General features: G+C 48.5%; 2 protein-coding genes and 2 non-coding genes across 9 annotated transcripts in view; 3 read left to right on the top strand and 1 right to left on the bottom strand.

Moving 5' to 3' along the window:
- Positions 1–5,804, top strand: part of RCSD1 (RCSD domain containing 1) — a 65,267-nt gene extending 59,463 nt beyond the window's left edge. For 4 of the 6 annotated variants that reach the window (XM_088017133.1, XM_088017134.1, XM_088017131.1 and 1 more), the window contains one exon: positions 255–4,203. In XM_088017133.1, the coding sequence (XP_087873259.1) occupies positions 255–369 (115 nt within the window). In that variant the 3' untranslated portion in view covers positions 370–4,203. Of the gene's footprint in view, positions 1–254 lie in introns of all 6 variants that reach the window. The other 2 variants (XM_028111669.2, XM_028111672.2) reach the window with 1 other exon arrangement.
- Positions 5,805–11,590: 5,786 nt separating this feature from the next.
- On the top strand, positions 11,591–11,662 carry TRNAP-CGG (transfer RNA proline (anticodon CGG)). The gene has a single exon. It is a non-coding gene; the product is annotated as a tRNA-Pro (tRNA).
- Positions 11,663–12,301: 639 nt separating this feature from the next.
- Positions 12,302–12,373, bottom strand: TRNAP-AGG (transfer RNA proline (anticodon AGG)). The gene has a single exon. It is a non-coding gene; the product is annotated as a tRNA-Pro (tRNA).
- Positions 12,374–19,010: 6,637 nt separating this feature from the next.
- The window catches only part of MPZL1 (myelin protein zero like 1), a 59,145-nt gene continuing 57,248 nt past the window's right edge, over positions 19,011–20,907 (top strand). Inside the window, exon 1 of the mRNA XM_028111923.2 lies at positions 19,011–19,119. Within this exon, the coding sequence (XP_027967724.1) occupies positions 19,029–19,119 (91 nt within the window). The 5' untranslated portion in view covers positions 19,011–19,028. The remainder of the gene's footprint in view (positions 19,120–20,907) is intronic.

Here is a 20,907-nt window from a genome sequence, read left to right as displayed (position 1 = left end):
CAGGGGCGGCTCCACCTTAGCTTCAGGCTGGGAGGTGCCCGTCTCGCCAGGAGAACTTCCCACAGCACTGGTCCTGAGGCGTTAAGGAGTCACCTTGGTTGCAAAGCTTCAGGAAGGTCTCCTGCAGAAACTAGAGGAGCTTTGGAACAGGATACCCCAAAACCTCTTGAGCCACCTCTATATTCCCAGCCTGGCAGAGCCCTGGCCAGGGAGCAAGATGCCCACACCCTCACAAGTGCTCTTCTTTCAAACAGGAAGCCCAGGGAGGCACTGAGGATGTCCACCCACCACCTCTCCACGCTTTCCGTCTCCTTCTCCATCACAGAGACACAAAATCCTGACACCCTTAGCCCAAACCCCTGGTTTTAGAGAGGAAGGACCTGAGGCTCCAAAGGGGAACACGAGTTGTCCAAGGTCACAGAGCTCAATGTTGACACGATGGACACCAGCTGAAGGCTTCAGAATCAGGGACACCACACAGCACCTCTCTGCGCATGGGCATCATTTATTCAATCTGGGAGGGGCGTTGCCTCCCGTCCTCTCTTGTCCTTGTCAGGCTCAGTCAAGGTTAGAAGCAAGATGCCTCAGGCAGTGGTGCAAAAGGATTCACCGGTGCAGTGATGGTGAAGGGGGCTGCTTGGGTCTCGGCTTCCCTGCACACCCCATGCCTGTCCCAGGCCTTTCGTGGGTCCGGCAGAGGCAGCAGACGGCTTTGCAGCCCCCTGATCTAATCCCCATCTGGTTCTTTGGTAGAAATACATTGATCAGAGAAACTAATTGGGAGTCCCGCTCGACATTTACCAAACAGCAGTTACCCATGGTACTATGGGACTTACTGGGGGTTCCAAGATGAAAAGGACAGAGGCATAAACAAATAGTAACTAAGGACAAATAAACAGATGAACAAAAAAACACAAATAATGACAAGGCAGTAGAAGAAATGTAATTCTTCCCAGGAAATTGCTATGCTCCGTGAAGCACAGAGGATGGGGCCGTCCCTTCTTCGAGAGAGCCGGGCAAGGCTCCGGACGAGGCCCCAGGTTATCAGCCGTGTGAAAGCGCTAGAGAGGGTTAACTCCTAGTGCATAGCCCCTCACGAGTATTTCAACGTTTTGTGCTTAAGGAATGAGCCATTCTGGGAATTTCAGTCATGGAACAGGCTGGATATATCACATCCCAACACTTGGGATTCTGTTTATCTCTGGAGAGAGGGCACTGACGAGGATCCAGCTCCCATACTGTAAATAAACCAAACAAGTGTTTCTCCAGCACTCACTATGTTTCCAGTACTGTGTAGGGCACTCAGGTATGCCAAAGATAAACTTCCCCAAGCCACGGCATTCAAGATGTTTGACATCACATTCAAGACGTTGTAGGACCGGGCGCCTGGGTGGCTCAGTTGGTTAAGCGACTGCCTTCGGCTCAGGTCATGATCCTGGAGTCTGAGGATCGAGTCCTGCATCGGGCTCCCTGCTCGGCGGGGAGTCTGCTTCTCCCTCTGACCCTCTTCCTTCTCGTGCTCTGTATCTCTCATTCTCTCTCTCAAATAAATAAAATCTTTAAAAAAAAAAAAAAAGACCTTGTAGGACTGACAGTAACCCCTGACTTCCTAACCGCCTGGTTCCATTGTTCGTCCAAGGCATTCTCCTTGATTTCTCAATATTTGATTTGAAATTTCTTTCTCCCTCAGCTGATGAGATACCACCTTCTCTTGAGCCTCAGTTCTTGGCCTTCTCTTCTCACTTCTCTTGGGGCCACACTCCCCCGCTTTCCCTCTTCAGCCCCCTCCCTTAGCTTTTCTGGACCCAACTGCCCTCCCCACTGACCTGCTCTGTCTTTCTGGATCAATCCACAAAGCTCAGCCACTCTCACTCCACATTCTTTGCCAAGCAGCCCGGACCCCTTATGACCTCTCACCAATGGGGCTGAGCCACATCCATCTTCCCCCGCGGCCTGGAAACTCGCTCACTGCATTCTATCAGCCTGTTTTCACCTACCTTCCTCAGTCACTCCTCCCTCATCCCCACGGGCCCTGCAAATGACCTCACCTCCTATGTGACTGAAAGGAAGGGCAGCCTAGTCCTCTCAAAGTACGAGTCCGAGGACAGGTCCCTTCTTGACAAGACAAACCCACATCGGCTGTGATCTGGCTTCCCCCAACTGCCATTTTCTGGACATTTTTACAGGACATTTGTGGAGTGTGTCTGCATTTTAAGTGAGGGATCACACTAAGAATTTCCCATCCATCCAGGTGCTCTTCCAAGTTTCTAGCTCCGCACTAGCTCACCCCCTTCTGCCTATAGACCTTGCTCAGTTCTCTCCAGTCCTAAAGAAAAATCCCCCGAGTCTGTCCCTCCCCCACATACCCAGTGCTGTCTCCCTCCTTTGTTTCTCCTTGTGATCTCACGCTTCTCTCTGATGTGAAGCTCACAAGCACTTCCCTGCTTCCCTGCCACCAAAGAGTAGGCATTCTCACCTCGGTGAGGTGTCAGCCCTGCCCCTGAGGCCACCTGCCACCGTAGTCTCTGTCTGGTGGGCCGCCCCGCCAACTCCCCTCCCTTCCTCCCTCCCTGTCTCCTCAAGAAGAACCGCCACATTTCACCCTGGCAGTCTCCTCTGGCCCCCACTACCACGCGCCAGCCGTCATATTTTGTGAATGATCCCTAAGGTTGGCCCTCACCATCAGCCACTGAGCCCCTCCTGATTGCTTAGCACCAGGCTGGCCCAGGTCCCAACCACACACCAACCGACCTCTGCGCTTGGACACCTGCCAGTCAATCATACTCAAAACCAAACTCGTCCTACTTGCTGTGTTTCTTCACTTGTATTCAACTGAAACCCCACATTCCTTTGTTATACTCACCCATTTCTGCTAAAGAGGTGCTCACGTTTCTTCCACCTCCCTGCCTAATCAGCCCCCAGGTCTTAGGGGGTTTGCCAGGGAGGGCCTTTCGCTTTCCCTCCTGCCCCGTCTCCACTGCTGTGACCCCTTCCTTATCTCTACAATCACGACTCGCTCCTCAAGGAATTCCTGGTCTCCAGACCCACCCTGTACGTTAGCACCAAATTCATCTTGCTGAAAATGGCGTCTCAGCGTCTACTCTCCTACCCCAAACCCTTTGATACCACTCATTGGAGAATCGAGTTCACCCTCCTCTCCATGCTGAACTTTCTCCCAGCCTTTCGCTCTCCCCCATCATGGGGCCCATGCCTCCAGCCAGCCTCCATGACCCACCATTCCATAAGGTGCAACGCATCGTCCCACCCGTCGGGCTGTCCCCTCCACCAGAAACGCCCGCACTCCCGACTGAGATTGCCCTCACTGCGGCCTGGAAGTCTCTGTCTTCCATAGGCCTTCCCCGACTGCTCCGGTGAGGAACACCCTCAGTGACTCAAGTACCTCCTCACACTCAGTACAGCACGTTCCGGTGGCCCAGAGCACATGCCACCTGATGCTGTGGACGCATTCGTAAATGTCTCTGTTTCCCAGCCAGAGAACCCAAGGTGGTAAGGCCTGGTGCAGCCCCAGCCCAGAAGGAGCTAAAAGTCATACTTTGGGTTGAATGTTGAACAAATAGCTATTTTCCTGTCCTTATGCTAAAGTATCCACCTTCTATTTTTGATTCTTTGTGTTCTTTTTCCACCGTTATGTCACCAATGTTTCTTGAGCAGTATAACAGGAAGATGAAATTGAGTGGGAATGAGTTAGTAAGTAAGAAGCTAGGGCAGGAAGGGCATGGGAAGCCAGGCATCAAGGAATAGGCAATGTCACCTAATAGTTGAGGGCTCAAGCTCTGGTCCCTGGTTTTAAATCCTGACTCTGTTACTTCCTAGCTGTGTGACCTAGGGGAAGTCACTTGACCTTTCTGTGCCTTAATTGCCCCGTCCGCAGAACAGCGCTAACAGAAGTACCTAACTCGTCTTGCTTTTGTGAGGAATACATGACTTGATGCTCGTAGAAACCTCCGTCAAGCACACAGCATTATTATTACCATTACTACTGCTAGTGTTACAATTCTTGCTGGATCTGGTATCACCAAGGAGGTCTGTTGAGTGTCAGGATTTCCCCCATTCTCTTCCTAACTCATCCTTTCCTCCTGTGTTCACAGGATAACACCCCTGTCCAGGACACTAAAATGTGAAGAAGAGCTCACTGTGCCTAGTGATGAGGCTGCTGCAGACATCTCTTTTGAAGGAGAAGCAACAAGAGAAAGAGAAAAATGAAGCCATCGCCGAAGCAGAATTCGTGGAGGGTCTGGAGGCAGCCCGAAGATACAGATTGCGTTGTTTCCCGTCTCCACGCCGAATGTTCCCTCGCAAAGATCAGTCCAAGGGCAGCAGGCTTTAATCAGCTTGAGTTTGTGTCACTTGATGGACTTGGTTTAAAAAAGAAGAAAAAAAAACTTATTTAAAACAATTTACTGCGGCGACAGCTCCCCGGGATACTGGTCAACCTGTGGGGCCTGGATCCTATCCACAACCACCTGTCCCTGTGGCTGACCTCGGAACTGGATTCTAATTTAGCTTCTCATATTTTGTTTTGTGTAAAGCGATAGCCTTTTTAATGTTCTGAAGCTTTTATGATTCTCAGATGGAAGTAAAAACTAATTTCAGGTGCAGGAAACAAAAGAAAATCGTGTTGCTGAAAATATAAATCCCGTAAGTTACAGAAGACCTTAAATTGTATCAAGACCCTTGAGACAGCCTCTCAGCTTTGTCCAAATTGGAGCGGGCCAACTAATTTCTAAAGCCTTGGCCTGGAAGAGATACTTATTGCAACATTAAAAAATATGTATCTGTTCCAGCAATAGGAACCTTTCCTGTCCAGGAGTTTTCAAGTGGCTGGTACACTGGGAGGTGACAGGCTCAGTCCAGTGGAGGCAGGGAGCAGATCTCCTGGAGAAGCAGATGCCAGGTGTCATGGCCCTTCCTCATCCTGAAAGCAGAGCAAGGATACCTAAACAATGCCTGGCCTCTGATGTAGCCTGCGAGGATGAAATTTGCACTTTCAGAAGGAGATCCTTGAGCTCGGAGTCGTTGTTTCCCGGGAGGTGCTTGAGTGTCTGTTTTGAAAGGTACATAACGAAAACATCCTTCCTAGCTTCCCTGGGAAGCTGCTCTTGAATCAAAGCCCAGACTCCCTTTCCGGACTCAGGAGGAGTGGGTTGGGTCTTCAGTCTGTTCTCACTGGGGAGCTCTGGCTTTAATGTTGTGTGTGGAAAATGCAAGGGGCTTTGCAAGGAACAGGGGCCTGACTACCCATTCCTTGATTAAGCTCCTCTCCCCTCTTGATGCAAAGATGTTAATCCAAATAAATGTTTAATCTTTAGGGTTGGTTCTTATCCAGAGTTGCGTATTTCAGTGTCTCATTGTGCAGCTGTGGCAGGTGGAGCAGCTGTTTCTCTGGAGGTCTGTTAGACCACTTCCTACCCCGACGTCAGAAAGTCGTCTCCCGGACAAAAAGGCCTTATGTCACTGCTGGTACCTCAGCGTTCTCATCCCATTACAGTTTTCCTAGAACTCCGGGATAGTGTTCATACGTGGGATATATATTTTTTCAAATTTTAAATACATGCATCTTCTAAAAACTTGTAAATTAGTCAAGTCTGATATTTTAAGTTTTATGTTTTAGCAGAATTTTGGAGATAAGTGTGTTTCAGTTATTTTGAGGTCAATATAATCCATCTCTATCCATCCCTCCACCCACCCACCCATCCATCCATCTGTATCTGTCCTTCATCTATCCATCCATCCATCTATCCACAGAGATGTGTACCCCCTGAAACAATACATGATTTTATTTACATATGTCTTTGGGTTGTTTATACACACAACCAGGCCAGGGTCTAGTGAATGTGTTAATGATTGTGAGCGTGTGTGACAAAAAAGGGGTATCTGCCACTTTCCTTTACTTGAAAAAGGAATGGACCAGAAAGCATGGGATGTAGATGTGAAGGTGAAACTATTTTTTCGTCTGGAGGCACGACAGTTTACAGCCGCAGATGGTTTCATTCAGGCTTCTCTAATAGGCTTGAAGGAAAACACTGATTTCTTCACAGCTATAAGGCTCAAGAATCAGAGTCATTCCTCCTTTAGCTCTGTCTTCCGGCTTGAATTTCATACTGTGTCTTTCCTTTCTCCAAAAAGGGAGCAAGAGGAAAAAAACCCTGGAAGCTATGAAGGGAGATGCCAATATTTAATAGGGGGCTGTTATACTATTTCAGCTGCATGTGGAAACAGGTAGCCAGATGACCACAGGAAGCCCAGGGGCCTCAGAACTCCATTCTCCTCCCTGAGCTCCCCCCAGACAAACCTCAGTTTGCCAGTCAACTAGACACTCAAAAAATAAAGGGATAAATTAGTAGACAGGCAACCTGTTCACCATCTTCTTTTGATTAGATACTCCTGGGAGTGTAACAGTTTTAACACAGTTGAATGAATGAGGACCTTCAGTTGCTAATGAAAGAAACTGGCTGATGAAAACCAGAAAACTGTATCTATGAATATCTCTCTCTCCCTCCCTCCCTCCCTATATACGGAATAATATAAATTAAAAATCTGTGGATAGACCTAAACAATACTCAAGCAATATCAGAAACCTCTCTTTGTTCTTGGTCTCTGCTTTCCTCTGTGTTGGCCATATTCCCAAGCAGGCTCTTCACAGCCTGCAAACCCATGGAAAGAGCTTATTCTTTTCCAATAACACTGGCAAAAAAATCCTGCAAAGGTTTTCTATAAATGCTGTGTGGATCACTGGTTCATACCTGAACCAGTCTTTATGACCGAGGAGCTGTGAAGGTCAGACTGGCCAGGCCTGGGTTGTGTGACCTCCGGAGCTAAGGGCTAGGTAAGCCAATCCTGTGCAGTCTGCAAGGATTCTGAATGGGAACAATGGGTGTCAAATGGGGTGCTGTTACCAAAGGAAATTATGCTGGAAAAAAAACAAAAAAACCAACAACACATGTGTCCAAGAGGGCAAGCCCAGACATACCAAACTACTATTCCATTGTTTATTAAAACATTAAATTTTGTTTGACCCCTCAACAAGTTCTAATCAACTTTGTGCTCTATGGACCAGGTAAAAATAATGTGAGCAGAATGCTACTTTATGATGTATGACCAGGTGGCTTCTGAAGATATCAAGAGCACTGAGCAAAATGCAAGTGCTACTCAAATAAAGTGGAATTCGTTTTCATAAGCCACCACTGAATATCAGTCTCATGATTTCATGTAATAATAAATGGCTGATCCAGAGCTAACCTGGGGCTCCATGAGGGTATAGTTGATGTCTGTATTATTCTTCATTATGCACAGTGCCCCATGCAATATAGGTGCTCAATAAATAGTTGTTAAGTAATGAATGATTGCACTGATGTCAGGGCTGGAATAGATTACTTTCAATATCGATTGGGGCCCAACACCTCCCTCATCCGATACCAGAGGCCTGAAATGTCATAATTAGCAACTCTTCCACTGGCTTCAGTCTTCTTTCCCAATCAAAATGCATATCCTGAGAGAAGTAATATTTTAAGTTTCCTTTGTCATCACACCTTGGGTTGAGTTGGTTCTTGAAATCCTTCCCAGAGGGGTTGAAAAAGAAGAGCAAAGTATAGAAAAGTCTAGGGGCAGAAGACACACTTTTCTGACTTCCCAATCTTGCTTGGGGCAACCCAGGTTCCCACTTAGCCCAGTGATGTCCTGACCAGAGTGGCTATGGTTGCTGAGAAGACTTTTATTCTGGCTCTACCCTCAAATCCCAGGGGAACTGTGGGAATTCTGGAGAGGCTCCACTGTGGTCAAATGGGGCAGGAAACTATGGTTCTTTGAGACTCCACAGAGGAGGAGACAATGTGTATGTTTTATGCTCTCAGTGAAAAGGGAGCCACGAGGGTAAAAACCATCTACCTCAAAAACCAGAGCATAAAGACTTCTTACTCCTTCTAATCCTGGAAAGTTGTGGTCTTCTCTGTGGGAGCTGTTAACATGCTGGTCCTGGCATTGCCAGGGAGATGCTAGGAGGCAAACAGGATGCAGAAGGAAGGGGCCAAAATGAGCAAGCGTCCTCCCTGGTTACTCCTGTAAGTAATGACTCTGGCCCTTCATGGTGTCGTTTTACATAAAAATTTGAGAAAATTACTTGAATTTAGGTAAACCTGTAATATCAGTTATCACACTTCTCAACTGCTTCTTTTTAAAAGAATGAGTGGACTGGATTGCACTTTAACCAGCATTCAAACACAAGACTCTAGAATGACTATACATGGTTGGTACTCAAAAAAATAGTAGGAGCTCCGACACTAGTCATTACTATTGGACTGTCTAAGGAACCCATGAGTGCTGGATGGTGCCAGGCACTTCCCCATCATGGCTGCACCTGAGCCCTCAGGAGTGATGGTAACAGCCTTACTGATGACCTTCAGAAGTAGCTGGGCTGAAAAAGCAAAAGGGCCTGCTTTGCATTGCCTCTGATTCTGTGTCTTTTCTTCTACCAAGCACAGAGTTCTTAAAGTGTGATTTAAAGATGCTAATTATCCCTATTTTTTTTATTATAAAAGCAATACATCTTTATTTTAGAAGATTGTGGAGGAAAAGAAAAATAATTAAGTAAAAAAATATTTATAATTCCACTACCGAGAAATAGCTAGTATTAAGATTTTATGGATTTTTTAGTTTTTCAATCTGCATATATATGTTTTAATTCTCGCTTGTTACAAAATTAAGCTCTCACCACATGTTACTGTGCATCTTTCCTTTTTGTAACATACTATCATGAGCGTGTCTTCATAAACAATCACACTTCTGATCATGAAAACGATACACTTTTGTCCTCTTCTAATGCAGCCAATAACATCCAGAGCAAGACCAAGTCTGTATAAAACGGAAGGACAGTAAGATCCCCTCGTGGAAATGGTATTCTAGTAGAAAGTGGTCCTTTTCACACGCTCAGCCTTAGATTTCTATCACCTTGGGACTTCAGGCACTCTCAAAACTTAAATCAAGTGAAAACTTTTGAAAGAAAAAAGAAAGGACTGAGGCAGCTCCAAAGATTCATTTCTGATGATTCAGGGGCTGCAAAATTCAGAGGAAGGCATGAGATAGACCTCAGAAAAAGAATCATTGAGGGAAACCACGTAGAAATGTTGTTAGTAAAAAGGAGCTGAAGCTATTATAGGATATTGGACTGGAGTCTGGAAAAAGACACACATCTTCAATCAGATTCAAGTTTCCATTTGGATCAGGGCATGGCTTGCGGTGGTGAAGCAAACCTGCCAGTTATGACAGCCATGGTGGCCTAAAAGTCACTTAGAGCCTAACCTCATGGGCAGCAAATAAGGCTCAGCACACAGCCCTCCAGTCCCGGGTGCCGAGTCAGCAGGAAGGGTCCCCTGAAAGGCCGACCCGTGTGACTGAATTGTATTCTCACTTCCAAAGACTAACCACATCAGGTCAGAACAGTCTGCACCACTCAGGTCTAGATTGGGTCTGAATTCAGTAACATGCCAACTGATTTTAGTTATGAAATAGGAATGAAAGTGATTGTTAAATCCATTCACAGTGTCAAGGCATCCACCCTGACATCATCCCAGAGTTATTCTAATCATCTCCTAATGGACCTACTCTAATTTCATCATCTTCTTTTCATGCATCTGACTCCAAGTCAAAATTATCTTCAGTCGTACTTTTAACATTCCCACCATTCTCAAAAGCGTTGATGCTTCCAGATCCCTTTAATAAAATTAAAATATTAAAGCATGAGTTTCAAAGTTCTCCTCTTTCAGGTTCTCTTCTTCCAGGCCGGTTTCCATCTTACTTACTAACCAGCCAAACTAAGCTCATTGGCATGAAATTGCATCAAGAGCCATAAAAGTTGTCAAAGTGGTCATCTCCTTTGACCGTATCACCTCAGGAAATCAGCTAAAACGTGATAAAAGTATACACACAGATGGGCCAATCAAGCAATATTTACATCGATGGACACCACTTACGTAGCTTACAGAAAAATAAGAATATCGTGCCCTATTGTCTTGATGGAACAGGATGAAGTCATTACAAACGACTTAAGGGATAAGAAAGCAGGTGTGGGAAATTCAACAACATTTGAGAGTGGACACCGGCAGAGGTAGGCGAGGCCTCCAGCCTTGTCATCTCTCATGGCACCATGGCGAGTGGACGGAGCGGGCTTCAGCCCAGGCAGGGCAGAGTGAGCCCATGGTCTCACGGAGAGGGCGAAGCGGATTGCTCAGGACTCTGCTGGGAGCATCCGAACCTATCCTCAAACTACAAAAGGGTGAGTTCAAAGCAATATTTAGCTCTGAAACCTTGGCTCAGTAGGAGGAAGAAAGGTGGTCTCAGACAAGGAGAGGGTGTCGTTAAAGTTTTACATGCGATCAAAGCAAATAGAGGGCTTAGCTTGGACAGGCTGCCCTCCTCAGCCACGTCCTCCTACTCCAGGCAGCAGCAGGGCTCCGGGATCTCTACCGGGCCAGATTTGGCTTTTCAGCTTTTGCTCTTTGATTTGAGGTGTTTTCACTTGTATCCCCGCCCCCAGACCCTCCACCCCCGCCCAGGGCGCGAGCTCCGGTCCTGACCTTCCGTCACTGAGAGACACCCCAGGTGCCGGCGGGCCTCAGGAGGAAGGGGGCGGGGGAGAGCGGAGAAGCTGGTGCAACGGAGAGCTCCCCAAAGGTGAGGGGCAAGAGCACCACTGGACCCTCGGAGGACTGTCAGACAGCTGCGGAGAACAGCTTCCACGGAAAAAGGAAGCTTGGGGTCCGGAACCCCATGCGGGAGCCAGGACCCCCGCAGCCCTGGGGGAGTCGGGCCTCGGTGGGGGCGGGGGCGGGGGCGGGGCGGGGCGCGGGCGGGGCCGCAGGCGGAGGGGGCGGGGAAGGGGCGGGGAAGGGGCGGGGCGGAGGCGGGGCGCGCTACCAGCGCGGGGCCCCTGCCGTCGGCTGCAGGGGGCGCACGCATCAGGGGTCCTCCGCGCTCCCGCCCCGCCGGGACCCCCGTCGCCCCCGCCCACTAGCCGCCCCTTCCGGGGCCTTCCCTGCCCACGGCTCCAAGCGAGCTCCCTGAGGTCCCGGGCCTGCGTTCCCTCTGCAAAGGGAGGCGGGGAGCACCTAGGAGCAGGACGTCAGGAATACCCAATGAGCTCCGTACCTGCAAAGCCCTCAAAAGGGCGGACGGTCCCATATGAATGTTGGGAAAGTTCTCTTTTAACCCTCCTCTGGGGTTTCTTCCCCGCCCGCTCCGCCCGCCTTCAGCCGCGGCTCGCGTTCGTGCGCTCAGCCCAGCCCGACGGGGCCCCTCGCGCCCAGCGAGCACTGGCGGAGGCGGGCACCCGGCGGCGCCCTCCCAGCCCCGCTCCCAAGCCGGCCGCCACCGCTGGGTGCAGTATGGGCCCCGGCGCAGGGTGGTGCGACCCGCCCGGCTCCGCAAAATCTGCGACGAGAGGGCCTCCGAGGCCCATGCCTGGATGGGTGCACGGTCCAGGTAGTGGAAGAAGAGTCGCTGGTCGGGTTGGGTGGGAAGCGCAGCGAGAGGCGGGGCGAGGCTGAAGGGAGGCACCGGGAGCCGCTTTGCCGAGAGTGGCTCGTTGGTCTAGGGGTATGATTCTCGCTTCGGGTGCGAGAGGTCCCGGGTTCAAATCCCGGACGAGCCCAGGCTTTTCTTCCGCTCCACACTTTATTAAATTTAAAACCTTTTTTCTTCTTTCTCACACAACCCATTTAGAGGCTTATATGAAACCAACTACTATGGTCCCTTGAGCTTGACTGTTAATTCCCCCAGTTTTGCGAAGCAAGAAATCGAATGGGATCAATTTGTACCATACCGCCACTGCGCGTCGGAAAGCTGCGCGTGAGAACCGCTGTACCCTTAAAGCACGCGCGCTGGGAAACAAGGGGCGCCTCGTGCGGAGTCCTGACCCCCCTATCACAGCCCCGCACGTGGGCAGGGCGCCGGCGACTAGCGGTCCAGGACGAGGCGCGCGCGGTCCTCCTGGCGACGCCCAACACCCGGCCTGCGGCCGGACGCGGGCCGGGGGTGGGTGGGAGGAGCGTTTAAACCACACCTGCGGGCAACCGCGAACGGAACTCTGTGTCACTTGCACACCGGCGCGACTCCGGAACTAGCAGGGGTGGGGACAGCGTTTTCAGAGTATCACATTTTCAAACTTTCTACGTTTTTACGTTGTCTTCTTATACTATTTGGGTGTACAGTGTGCAAAAGTTCAAAAAGTCTCAATTTTGTGTTTGGCAGCAACCTGTATTTATTACCAGAATTTTTAGTAAGAAAACGAGGGCTCGTCCGGGATTTGAACCCGGGACCTCTCGCACCCTAAGCGAGAATCATACCCCTAGACCAACGAGCCGGTGTAATTCTCGTCTTCCTGCCATGCTAAAGGAAGGTGAACTACTTAGTCCGGCGCCCCCAAGCGGTTATTTGTATATTGTGTTTATATCCTTCACTTGTTTTTGTGTTTTATATAGGTTTTCTATCTTCTTTCATTTTTACTTTTTATCTTTAAGAATCTGATACAGAAGAAAACAGCGGTCTCATTACCATTGTAATATACTTACCTCCCATTTCAAAAGACATAATTCTGTTTATATTCGTGGCTAATAAATTGCGGGGTATCTGTGGCAAAGTCCCTGTGGCAGGAAGACTCCAGACTCTCTTCTTTACTGAGTTCTGGACGTTGCGCTTTCCAATAATAGTAAAATTGTCGGTTTCTTGTCTACACTTTTTATCCTAGTGCCCAAGACGCCAGCCAGCCTTGTGAAGTCCCATCTCTGTGTTTTTACTCAAAGTGTTCTCTTCAGCTGGAAAATCTCTTTCCTCTTGGATAAATCCCAAACTCTAACTTTCCCAGAGAAAGATCCTTTAACATATTAAAATCAACTGTATGTGATATATAATTGGCTTGCAGTCTTGTCTCCTCTAATCATAATTTACTGGAGGACAGCACTGAAATCTGTGTAACTGGCAACCAAATGTATAATTCATTATGATTGGTGTCCAATTGTCCCAATACCTTTACCGCATGGCTTGTTCACTACATTTTAAATTCTTAAATACTTAGTATTTAAGCTTATGCTAACAAAGCTGGTGCTCAATAAATGACTGCAATTAGTTTCAAGTTTCTCAACAAAACAAATCTTGGTACTTGAACAGCTAGTAAGTGTGAACTGTCAACAAATAACAACAACAAATAGAAGGGTGGCTATCTGAAATAGAACCTATTCACTTATTTTGTCTCTTATCAGTTTATTCATTTGCCTGGTTGCTCATTCATTCAACAAACATTAGAAGCACTATGTACCAGACACTGAATTGCCAACTTTCTTCCTAATGTTTGACACTAGCAAATTATAGTTCTGGGTCTCTAACATTCCCCACCCTTCTTTGTTTTATTTGAAACTGTCCTAACCTGAGTCTTGAGTTCTTCTTAGGGCTCAAGGCAAGGAGAATAAGAACACCCTTTAAAATGTTAATTAATTCTAGGTGCCAGCTCGCTTCATTCATCAAAACCTAACTGGAAAAAAATGTTCCCTAGACACTTAAGAAGTTTATATTTCTCATGAGAACGAGGAAACTAAAAAATATAACTTGTAAGGTAAAATACTGTAACCACTTCAGATTTCTGAAAACCTGAGCTCCTACAGTTACTATGCTCTCCTTTCCCACTTGAATTTACTATAGTTATTATCATTTTCAGGGTTTTTTTTTTTTCTTACTCCTACTTCTCTCTACTGATTGGAAAATAGTTTGTCTATTACTCTTCAGGCTCCATTACAGTATCTCATTTGCCTCTCACAAAGGTGCGGAAAAACTGACAGTAACAAAACTCAGGATATCAGTTGCCTAACTCACAGGGAGAAACATCTCTATCCTGGTAAAGGAATGCCTGTGACCCCCTCCAGGGCACATCCTTCCCTTGTAGTACACAGATTGTCACAGTGTACAAGGAGACAGAGGATCTTGAGGAACATTTTCTCCAAGTCACAGGGAATGAAAAAGCCTGGTGACATCTACTTTTACCGACAACACCTAAGGACCCCTATTATTCTTGTTCCCCCAGTTTGGTGCCCAGAAACACCGGAGACACTAGTACTCTAATCTTCAAATTTTCAATATTTGCTAGCAAAAAAATGCAACCCTTCTCCTGAATTAAGCCATGCTGTCAACAGAAATATTAATGAAATTGATTTCGCTTCAGGCAAATCTTTTTCAGGATGGCCTGGGATTCATTTTTTACTCCGTCTGATATTTATTCATTAATAGTCAAATTCTCGGTGTTCCAGGAACCTCTTGCAATCACTACCCACAGATCAGTGTTCCAATTCCTGTGGCAACAGATCTTAAAAAAGACAAGCAAGGAAGGAATGCCCGTGAGAATACAGGAGGGGGGCAGGATCCCACCACAATCACAAAGATCTGCTTGAAATTTTGAAAATTTCACCCTCTTCCTACTTTGTCCCGTTAATTCCAGCTCTAGAAAATTCTGCCCTTATATATTTGCCAGCAGTAGATGCTCCTGAGCGCTCCTTATCTTATCTCTATTAAGTGAAGACATAAAGCCCTGAGACGTTCCCCAGGCAAACCCCTCCTCACTACTGCGTTTATTGTGCGCTGCGTGAAAAAGGAAGTCTGTGAGGCCAATGGGCCTGTGTGTCAGTAACTATTATCAGAAGGCCTCTGCACGTGATTTTTTTTCTTATTATTGATTCTGTGGGGAAAATTCTCCCCAAGGAGCCCCTTCTTTTCAGAGGCAGCCGTCCATTCAAAGGACCCTTCTGACCTGATTGGAAGTCTTCAGTTGATTCTGATTGTATTGTCTGAACTGCATGCGCTGGAAAAGGGGAGTTTCCAGGAGGAAGAAAGGGATACGTGAAGAGAAGGAGGTCTGCGTGAGGACCTCGGACTAACAATAATGACTGGAATCCAAGGGGGTTTTTGGCTTGTTTTCCCATTTACTCTCCACAGCAGGGTTAGAAACTACAACCTTGCATGATGTTTTTTGGGTTTTTTTTTGTAACTTCTCTAGATTAATTTAATAAACATTCATTCATCTCTTCCCCCAGCAAAAATGTATTGAGCATCTGCGGTGTGCGAGGTGCTGAGTATATTCGTGAACAAAACAGAAACAGCCCCTGCCCGGGTGGAGCAGACATTCTAGTGAGAGGAGACAGACCATAAATATAATGAAGAAAGAAATTGTATAGGGAGGGTGTGTGATTTGAACAGGGTGGTAAGGATGGGCCTCTTTGAGAAGATAACATGCGAGCAAAAGCTGAAAGAGGAACAAGGTGTGAGTCATGCGCATATCTGGAAGAACCAACTGGGTAGGAGGGGGCGGCCAGTGCAAACACCGGGAGACATGGGTGTACCTGAAATGTTCCAGAAACAGCAATGAGGACAGTGCAGCTAAGTGTGAGGTTAACAGGAGACCAGGATGACTCTGCGCCAGGCTCTGTCTTAGGCCCTAGGAAAAAAAGTCCCTTGTGTCCCTTGAGGGGACCATTTTATATGGGAGACAGACAAGTAAGTGGATAATAGCAAGCAAGTGGGCTGATATGATAATAGTAACCTGTATCGAGAACTTACCACCTAATACACTACTCTCAACTGTGTTCGCAAAGACCTTGAGACATGAGTCCCATTTTAGGTTTTAAAATCGTTAGATATCTGAATGAGTACAGAGCTGTACCAGGTGACAATGGTCAAGTCTACACAGGGCAGTATAGGGAGATATTAGAGACTACAGGAAACCTTTTTAGAGGAATTCACCCTCAAGTTATGTTCTGAAAGATGGGAAGATAAACTCTTGACTGTCAAGGGGCAGAGGGGGAGGCCTAAGGCCCGAGAAAGCCATGGGAACACAGCCCTGCAGGCTCGAGAGGGCCTGCGTTGGAACTGAAGGCAGGTTTGGGTTGCATGGCTGGAATGTGGGGTGAAAGGCCCCAGGCAGGCGCTCACAAAAGCAGTCTGCAGGGATGTGCATGCCAGTCAAAGGGTTTGGACGTCATGCTAAGGGCAATAAGGAGCCAATGAAAGGCTCTGAAAAGAGAGTAAATGGGAAATTCATTCTGTCCACTCTCTGGCGGTTGTGGAAGTTGTGGAAATATCCATGGAAAGTCCAGCCCCCTGCAAAACACCTCAGAGTCCAGGTGTTCTTGTTTGTTCTCTCTGGACAGGTCTTCCTCCCTGAGGGGGTGCACACAGGCTTTGGGGGACAGGAGAAGATCCCAAGCGAAGCAGGGAGAGAAGCTGGCCGGGATTTGAAGCTAGGGAAGAAAGGGGGGCTGGTGTACTCAGTCTGGTAGTGGCCACATCTGCTGTCACCCAGGAGTCCCTAGGGAGGCCTGACAGCAGCTAGTGCTCAGATAGACCAAGCCCTCTGACCCTTCCAAGGGAAGTCATTTTTCCTTTACATCACATATTTGAAGGGAAGGACGTTCTATTGACTTGAGACTGATGGCCCGATGTTTCTTGTGGAACACCTTGCTGCCACGGCAGCCTCAGATTCCAAGGAGCCCTTCTGCAGTTTCCCTGACATCCGTCAGCATCTTAAGCTATGTCCAAGGCCCAGCTTGTTAGCCGTCCTCGAAGACCAGGTTCTCTTCCTTGGTTTTTCGTTTTGGTCGACCGGTAGCATTATTCTCCACTCAGGCTAGAAACTGGAGGTCATATCTGTCTTTCTGGATTCTTTTTTCTCTCTTTTTTTAAGATTTTATTTATTTATTTGAGAGAGAGAGAGAGCGCACACACGCATGAGCATGAGCCGGGGGTAGGGGCGTGGGGGAAGAGGGGGAAGCAGACTCCCTGCTGAGCTCCATCCCAGGACCCTGGGATCAAGACCTGAGCCCAAGGCAGACACTTAACCAATTGAGCCACCCAGGCACCCTGGATTCTTTTCTCGCTCATCTTGTCTGCTGTGGTCAACCTTTTAAAACACAGACCTGAATTTGTCATTCCCCTTTTACCTCTCCCTAGTGGCCGCAGGATGGACAACCCACGGCTCTTCAAAAGACTACCAGCATTCTCCTTCCCTAACTCCTCTGAAGTTCCAAACCACAGAAGATTTACCCACTATTTCTTGCACCTGGTACTGCTTTCCCGTTTCTGAGTTTGCTCTCCTACACCTTCTCAGTGAACCTTTATTCATCCTCTAAAGTCTGCCTGGGTGGCTCAGTCATCAAGCATCTGCTTTTGGCTCAGAGTCCTGGGATCGAGCCCCCGCATTGAGCTTCCTGCTCCGCGGGAAGCCTGTTTCTCCCTCTCCCACTCCCCCTGCTTGTGTTCCCTCTCTCGCTGTCTTTCTCTCTGTCAAATAAATAAATAAAATCTTAAAAAAAAATAAAGTCCACCTCACATGCTACATCCTTTCTGCATCTTTCCCACACACCTCTTGCACCATTGGTTCCCAGAAGAGGAAGGTGTGTTGAGGTATATCACAGTCAGAGATGCCTGTAACATGACATGTGTCCTTGAGAAACAATGTCCCTGTTGGCCTTGGGTTTCTCCTTCTCTTCAAGCATTTAAAAAAATTTAGTACCTGTAATGTCTACACTGGAGGCCTACGTGCTTCTTGAGAGTCAAGTCTAGGTGTTCTACATCTACAGCACATAGTAGTTACTCACTTAACGCATTTGTATTCAATCCAACCTGTGACATTCCAGACACACTTCATAAGGATCTTGCAGAGAAAAATAGGGCAAAATGGTTGTCATGCTTTTTTAGTTTTCTCTCACTGCTGCTAATGATTATGAGTTTGCTTACAAGGCTAGTAGGCTAAAACAGCAAAAATATCAGTTTGTCTAAATTGACTTTAGACAAAAACCCTGAAATGAGAGGTTATATTTGTGTTTTCTCACCATACTCTTCCCCTCCTCTTGCCCTAAATGTCCACATTTTGTTCCCTCCTTCACTCTCTTGGCCGCCCACCTAGATTCTTCCTTTTCTTCATTCACTCTCATCTTGTTATGCTCCTGTCCCTCCTTCTGGTGTGCCTTTTGTAGGGTATTCTCATAAGGACCCTCCCAAACACTTTTCACCAGCATTTATGGGGCAACCGGTGAGCAGCAGACACTGTTCCGGGCCAAGGGAACCAAGTTGAGCAGAGTCAACCAAGGCACTTGAGGCTCAGGAACTTCCCCATTCCAATTTTTATTGACAAATCAAGGAACATTCTGTCTGCAAAACCAAAACAAACTAAAAGCACATTCATTTGTGTTCCAAGTAGCAGGAAAGAGTTCCCGGTTTCCAGCCTTTCTTAAGCCGAAAGAAGGCCTCCTAAGAGGAGATTCGGGCAAGATGGAGACTTCTTTTTTAAGCTAGCTGATTTCTCAAATTGCAACACATAAATTACCCAGTCGAGGCGAAAGACAGGCCTTGCAAAGGGCAAGGCGGGAGATGTGTTCCAAGCGGCCGACTGAATCATCCCATCGTCCCCCCCCCCTTTTTTTTTTCCTTTGTAAATGGAGTGCTGCTTTTTCCTGTAGGTGAGGCCCAGAGAAACCTAGAAGGGCTGACCCCGAGGCGAGCACAGACCCGGCAAAGACCCGCGGCCAGGAGAGACTGTGAAGAGATCTGCGGGACTGGACCTCCGAGAGACAGAGGAGACGGCGGCAGGCGGTCGGCGGGCGGGACACGCACGGACACCCAGGCGGGCGGAGGGCCGGGCGGCGGGAGCCCAGCACCTCCGGAGACCCCGGCCTCCAGCGCCGGGAACAGGAGCCTGGGTGGGACCGGGGGGGGGGGGGGCGGGCCCTGCGGACGAGAGGGGCTGATGGACGGTCGGTGTCCTCCAATGGCATCCTCCCGAGGACGCGGGGCAGGCCAATGAGCGGACCACGGGGGCCGGCGCCGGGCGGGGGTTGCGGCTGGGGCCGGGAGCGGGGAGCGTGGCGTGGAGGTGCCAGCGGGCGCGGGCGCGGGCGGCGACGAGGCCGGAGGTCCTGCGGCGAGCCGAGCGGAGCGCAGTGGGGGACTGGGGCCCGGGGCGCGGCGGCGGCGGGAGGACGATGGCAGCGCCCGCGGGAGCCGCGACAGTGCCCGCAGCCCCAGCCCGCAGGCGCTGGCTGTGGTCGGTGCTGGCGGCGGCGCTCGGGCTGTGTGAGTGATGCCGGAGCCGGGGCGGCGGGGGCCGGGGCGGCGGGGGCCGGGGGCCGGGGCGGCGGGCGCCGAGGTGGGGAGGGGGCGCGGCCTGCGCGCTCCGGGGCCGCGGGAGCCGCGGGGGTGGGGAGCGCCGAGGCTTCCTTCTTCCCGGTCCCTGCGTGTGCAGGAGGAGGGGCGAGCTCCCCACCTTGCTCCCTCCTGGGGGACCGCGGGGGCCGAGGGCCGGCGGGCGGCTGCTTCTAGCTGGCGCGGGGTCGCCCGCCTTCCCCGCGTGCGACCCGGGGTCGCCCCGGCCCTCCCGCCTGGGATTCCGGTTCGGGGAACCCCGGGTTCTGGCGTTCTCCACCTTTGGGAGGTGGCGGAAGGTTGCAGGCTTTTCTTTGTTGGTTTATTTCCTTGTTTTAGACGAATGTCTTGTTTTACCTTGTAAGTTCCATTTCGAATGCCCTCCAATCCGTTTTTGAACCCTGCGTGAGAGAGGAGCCCTGGAGTCTCCTGGGTCTCTTCTCCAGTCGGCCGAGCACCCACCGCGGGGACATTTACATTACTTCTGGGTTAGGAGGCAAAGACTGGGAATACCACTGAAATGACCTGGCTTAAAGGAATTTGGTCAAATCCGTAATAACGCCAGGCAGAGTCACCACGGTTTGACAAGACACAGGACATTAAAAAGCTCATTTTCCCTTTTTTTTTTTTAATGACCTTTTTTCTTGCCAAATTTCATGGGTCAACTTAAGGTAAACCTCAGGCTCGATTTATTGCACTGGATGAGTTGTTTTATGGACATCTGAAGTGTTGTTGGTCATAGGACTTTTTTGTGTTGTTGTTCAAAGCAAAGGACTTGTTGCTGCCTCAGAACGTGGTTAAGTAATGGTTCTAAAGAAGGCCAACTCCTAAGAAACCACGTCGACTTTTTCGTTTCTTTTGTTTCACAAAATGTCAGTTGCATCACAGTGTCTGAATACAAGTTTATTCAGTAATTTCTTTCATGGAAAAATCCTTCATGAAATCTTTGGAACCAGGAAAGTTGTCATTTAACCAATGATTCCAAGGGTGGTGACGTATAAAAGTAAAAGTCTCCTCATCCTCTGGAGGTTGACAGATGCTGTGTAAATGTCTCCTTTGAGGAAAAAAAGGTTAAAAGTGTGTGTGGGGGGGGTTTGTTGGCAATGGTGACAAGATTTGTGTTTTAAGTAAACAGGTAGGAAATAGCCTAAAAATGAGGTTGATCAGAAATCTTGTGTGCTTCAGACAGAATAATTACACAGAAGAGGTCAGACATTGCCACTGAGGACAAAGCGGTGAGGGCGATCTTAATTAGACTCAAGGTACTAAAAGCTGAAATGAAAAACTAAGTATTAGTGGATATTAATATGAAAAGATCATCAGAATAATAGCTGCATACACCTTGGGTGTGCCCAGCTCTTCAGTAAGGAAAGATGAATGTTAGTATGTGAAAATCAGCCAGTAATGTTCCTGCTTAATTTTGGAAAACCATCGAATGTTTCTCCTTGCCAAGTCGTCTTTTCCTGGTCATGGATAGTGTCCATGGATAGGAGTCCACTTTTATAGAAAACCTTCCTGAATTTGATCCAGATACAGTTATTCAGCAAACATTTATTAAACACCTTGTAAGAATTAAGCACCAAAAATACCCTAAGGAAGGACAGTCCCTGCCCTCCCATAATTTACAGGGAGAAGCACAGTGAGATAAGTAATATGAGAAGTTCTCTTTGACAGTGGGGTGCCCTGAGAGCCCTAAGGAGGGCCATTATCTTAGACTGG

This window comes from Eumetopias jubatus, unplaced genomic scaffold, assembly GCF_037043125.1.
Source record: "Eumetopias jubatus isolate StellerSeaLion01/CBP00866 unplaced genomic scaffold, mEumJub1_p1.0 scaffold_12, whole genome shotgun sequence".
In the NCBI taxonomy this organism is placed as follows: Eukaryota; Metazoa; Chordata; class Mammalia; order Carnivora; family Otariidae; genus Eumetopias; species Eumetopias jubatus.
This window is presented reverse-complemented; position numbering and strand designations above follow the sequence as displayed.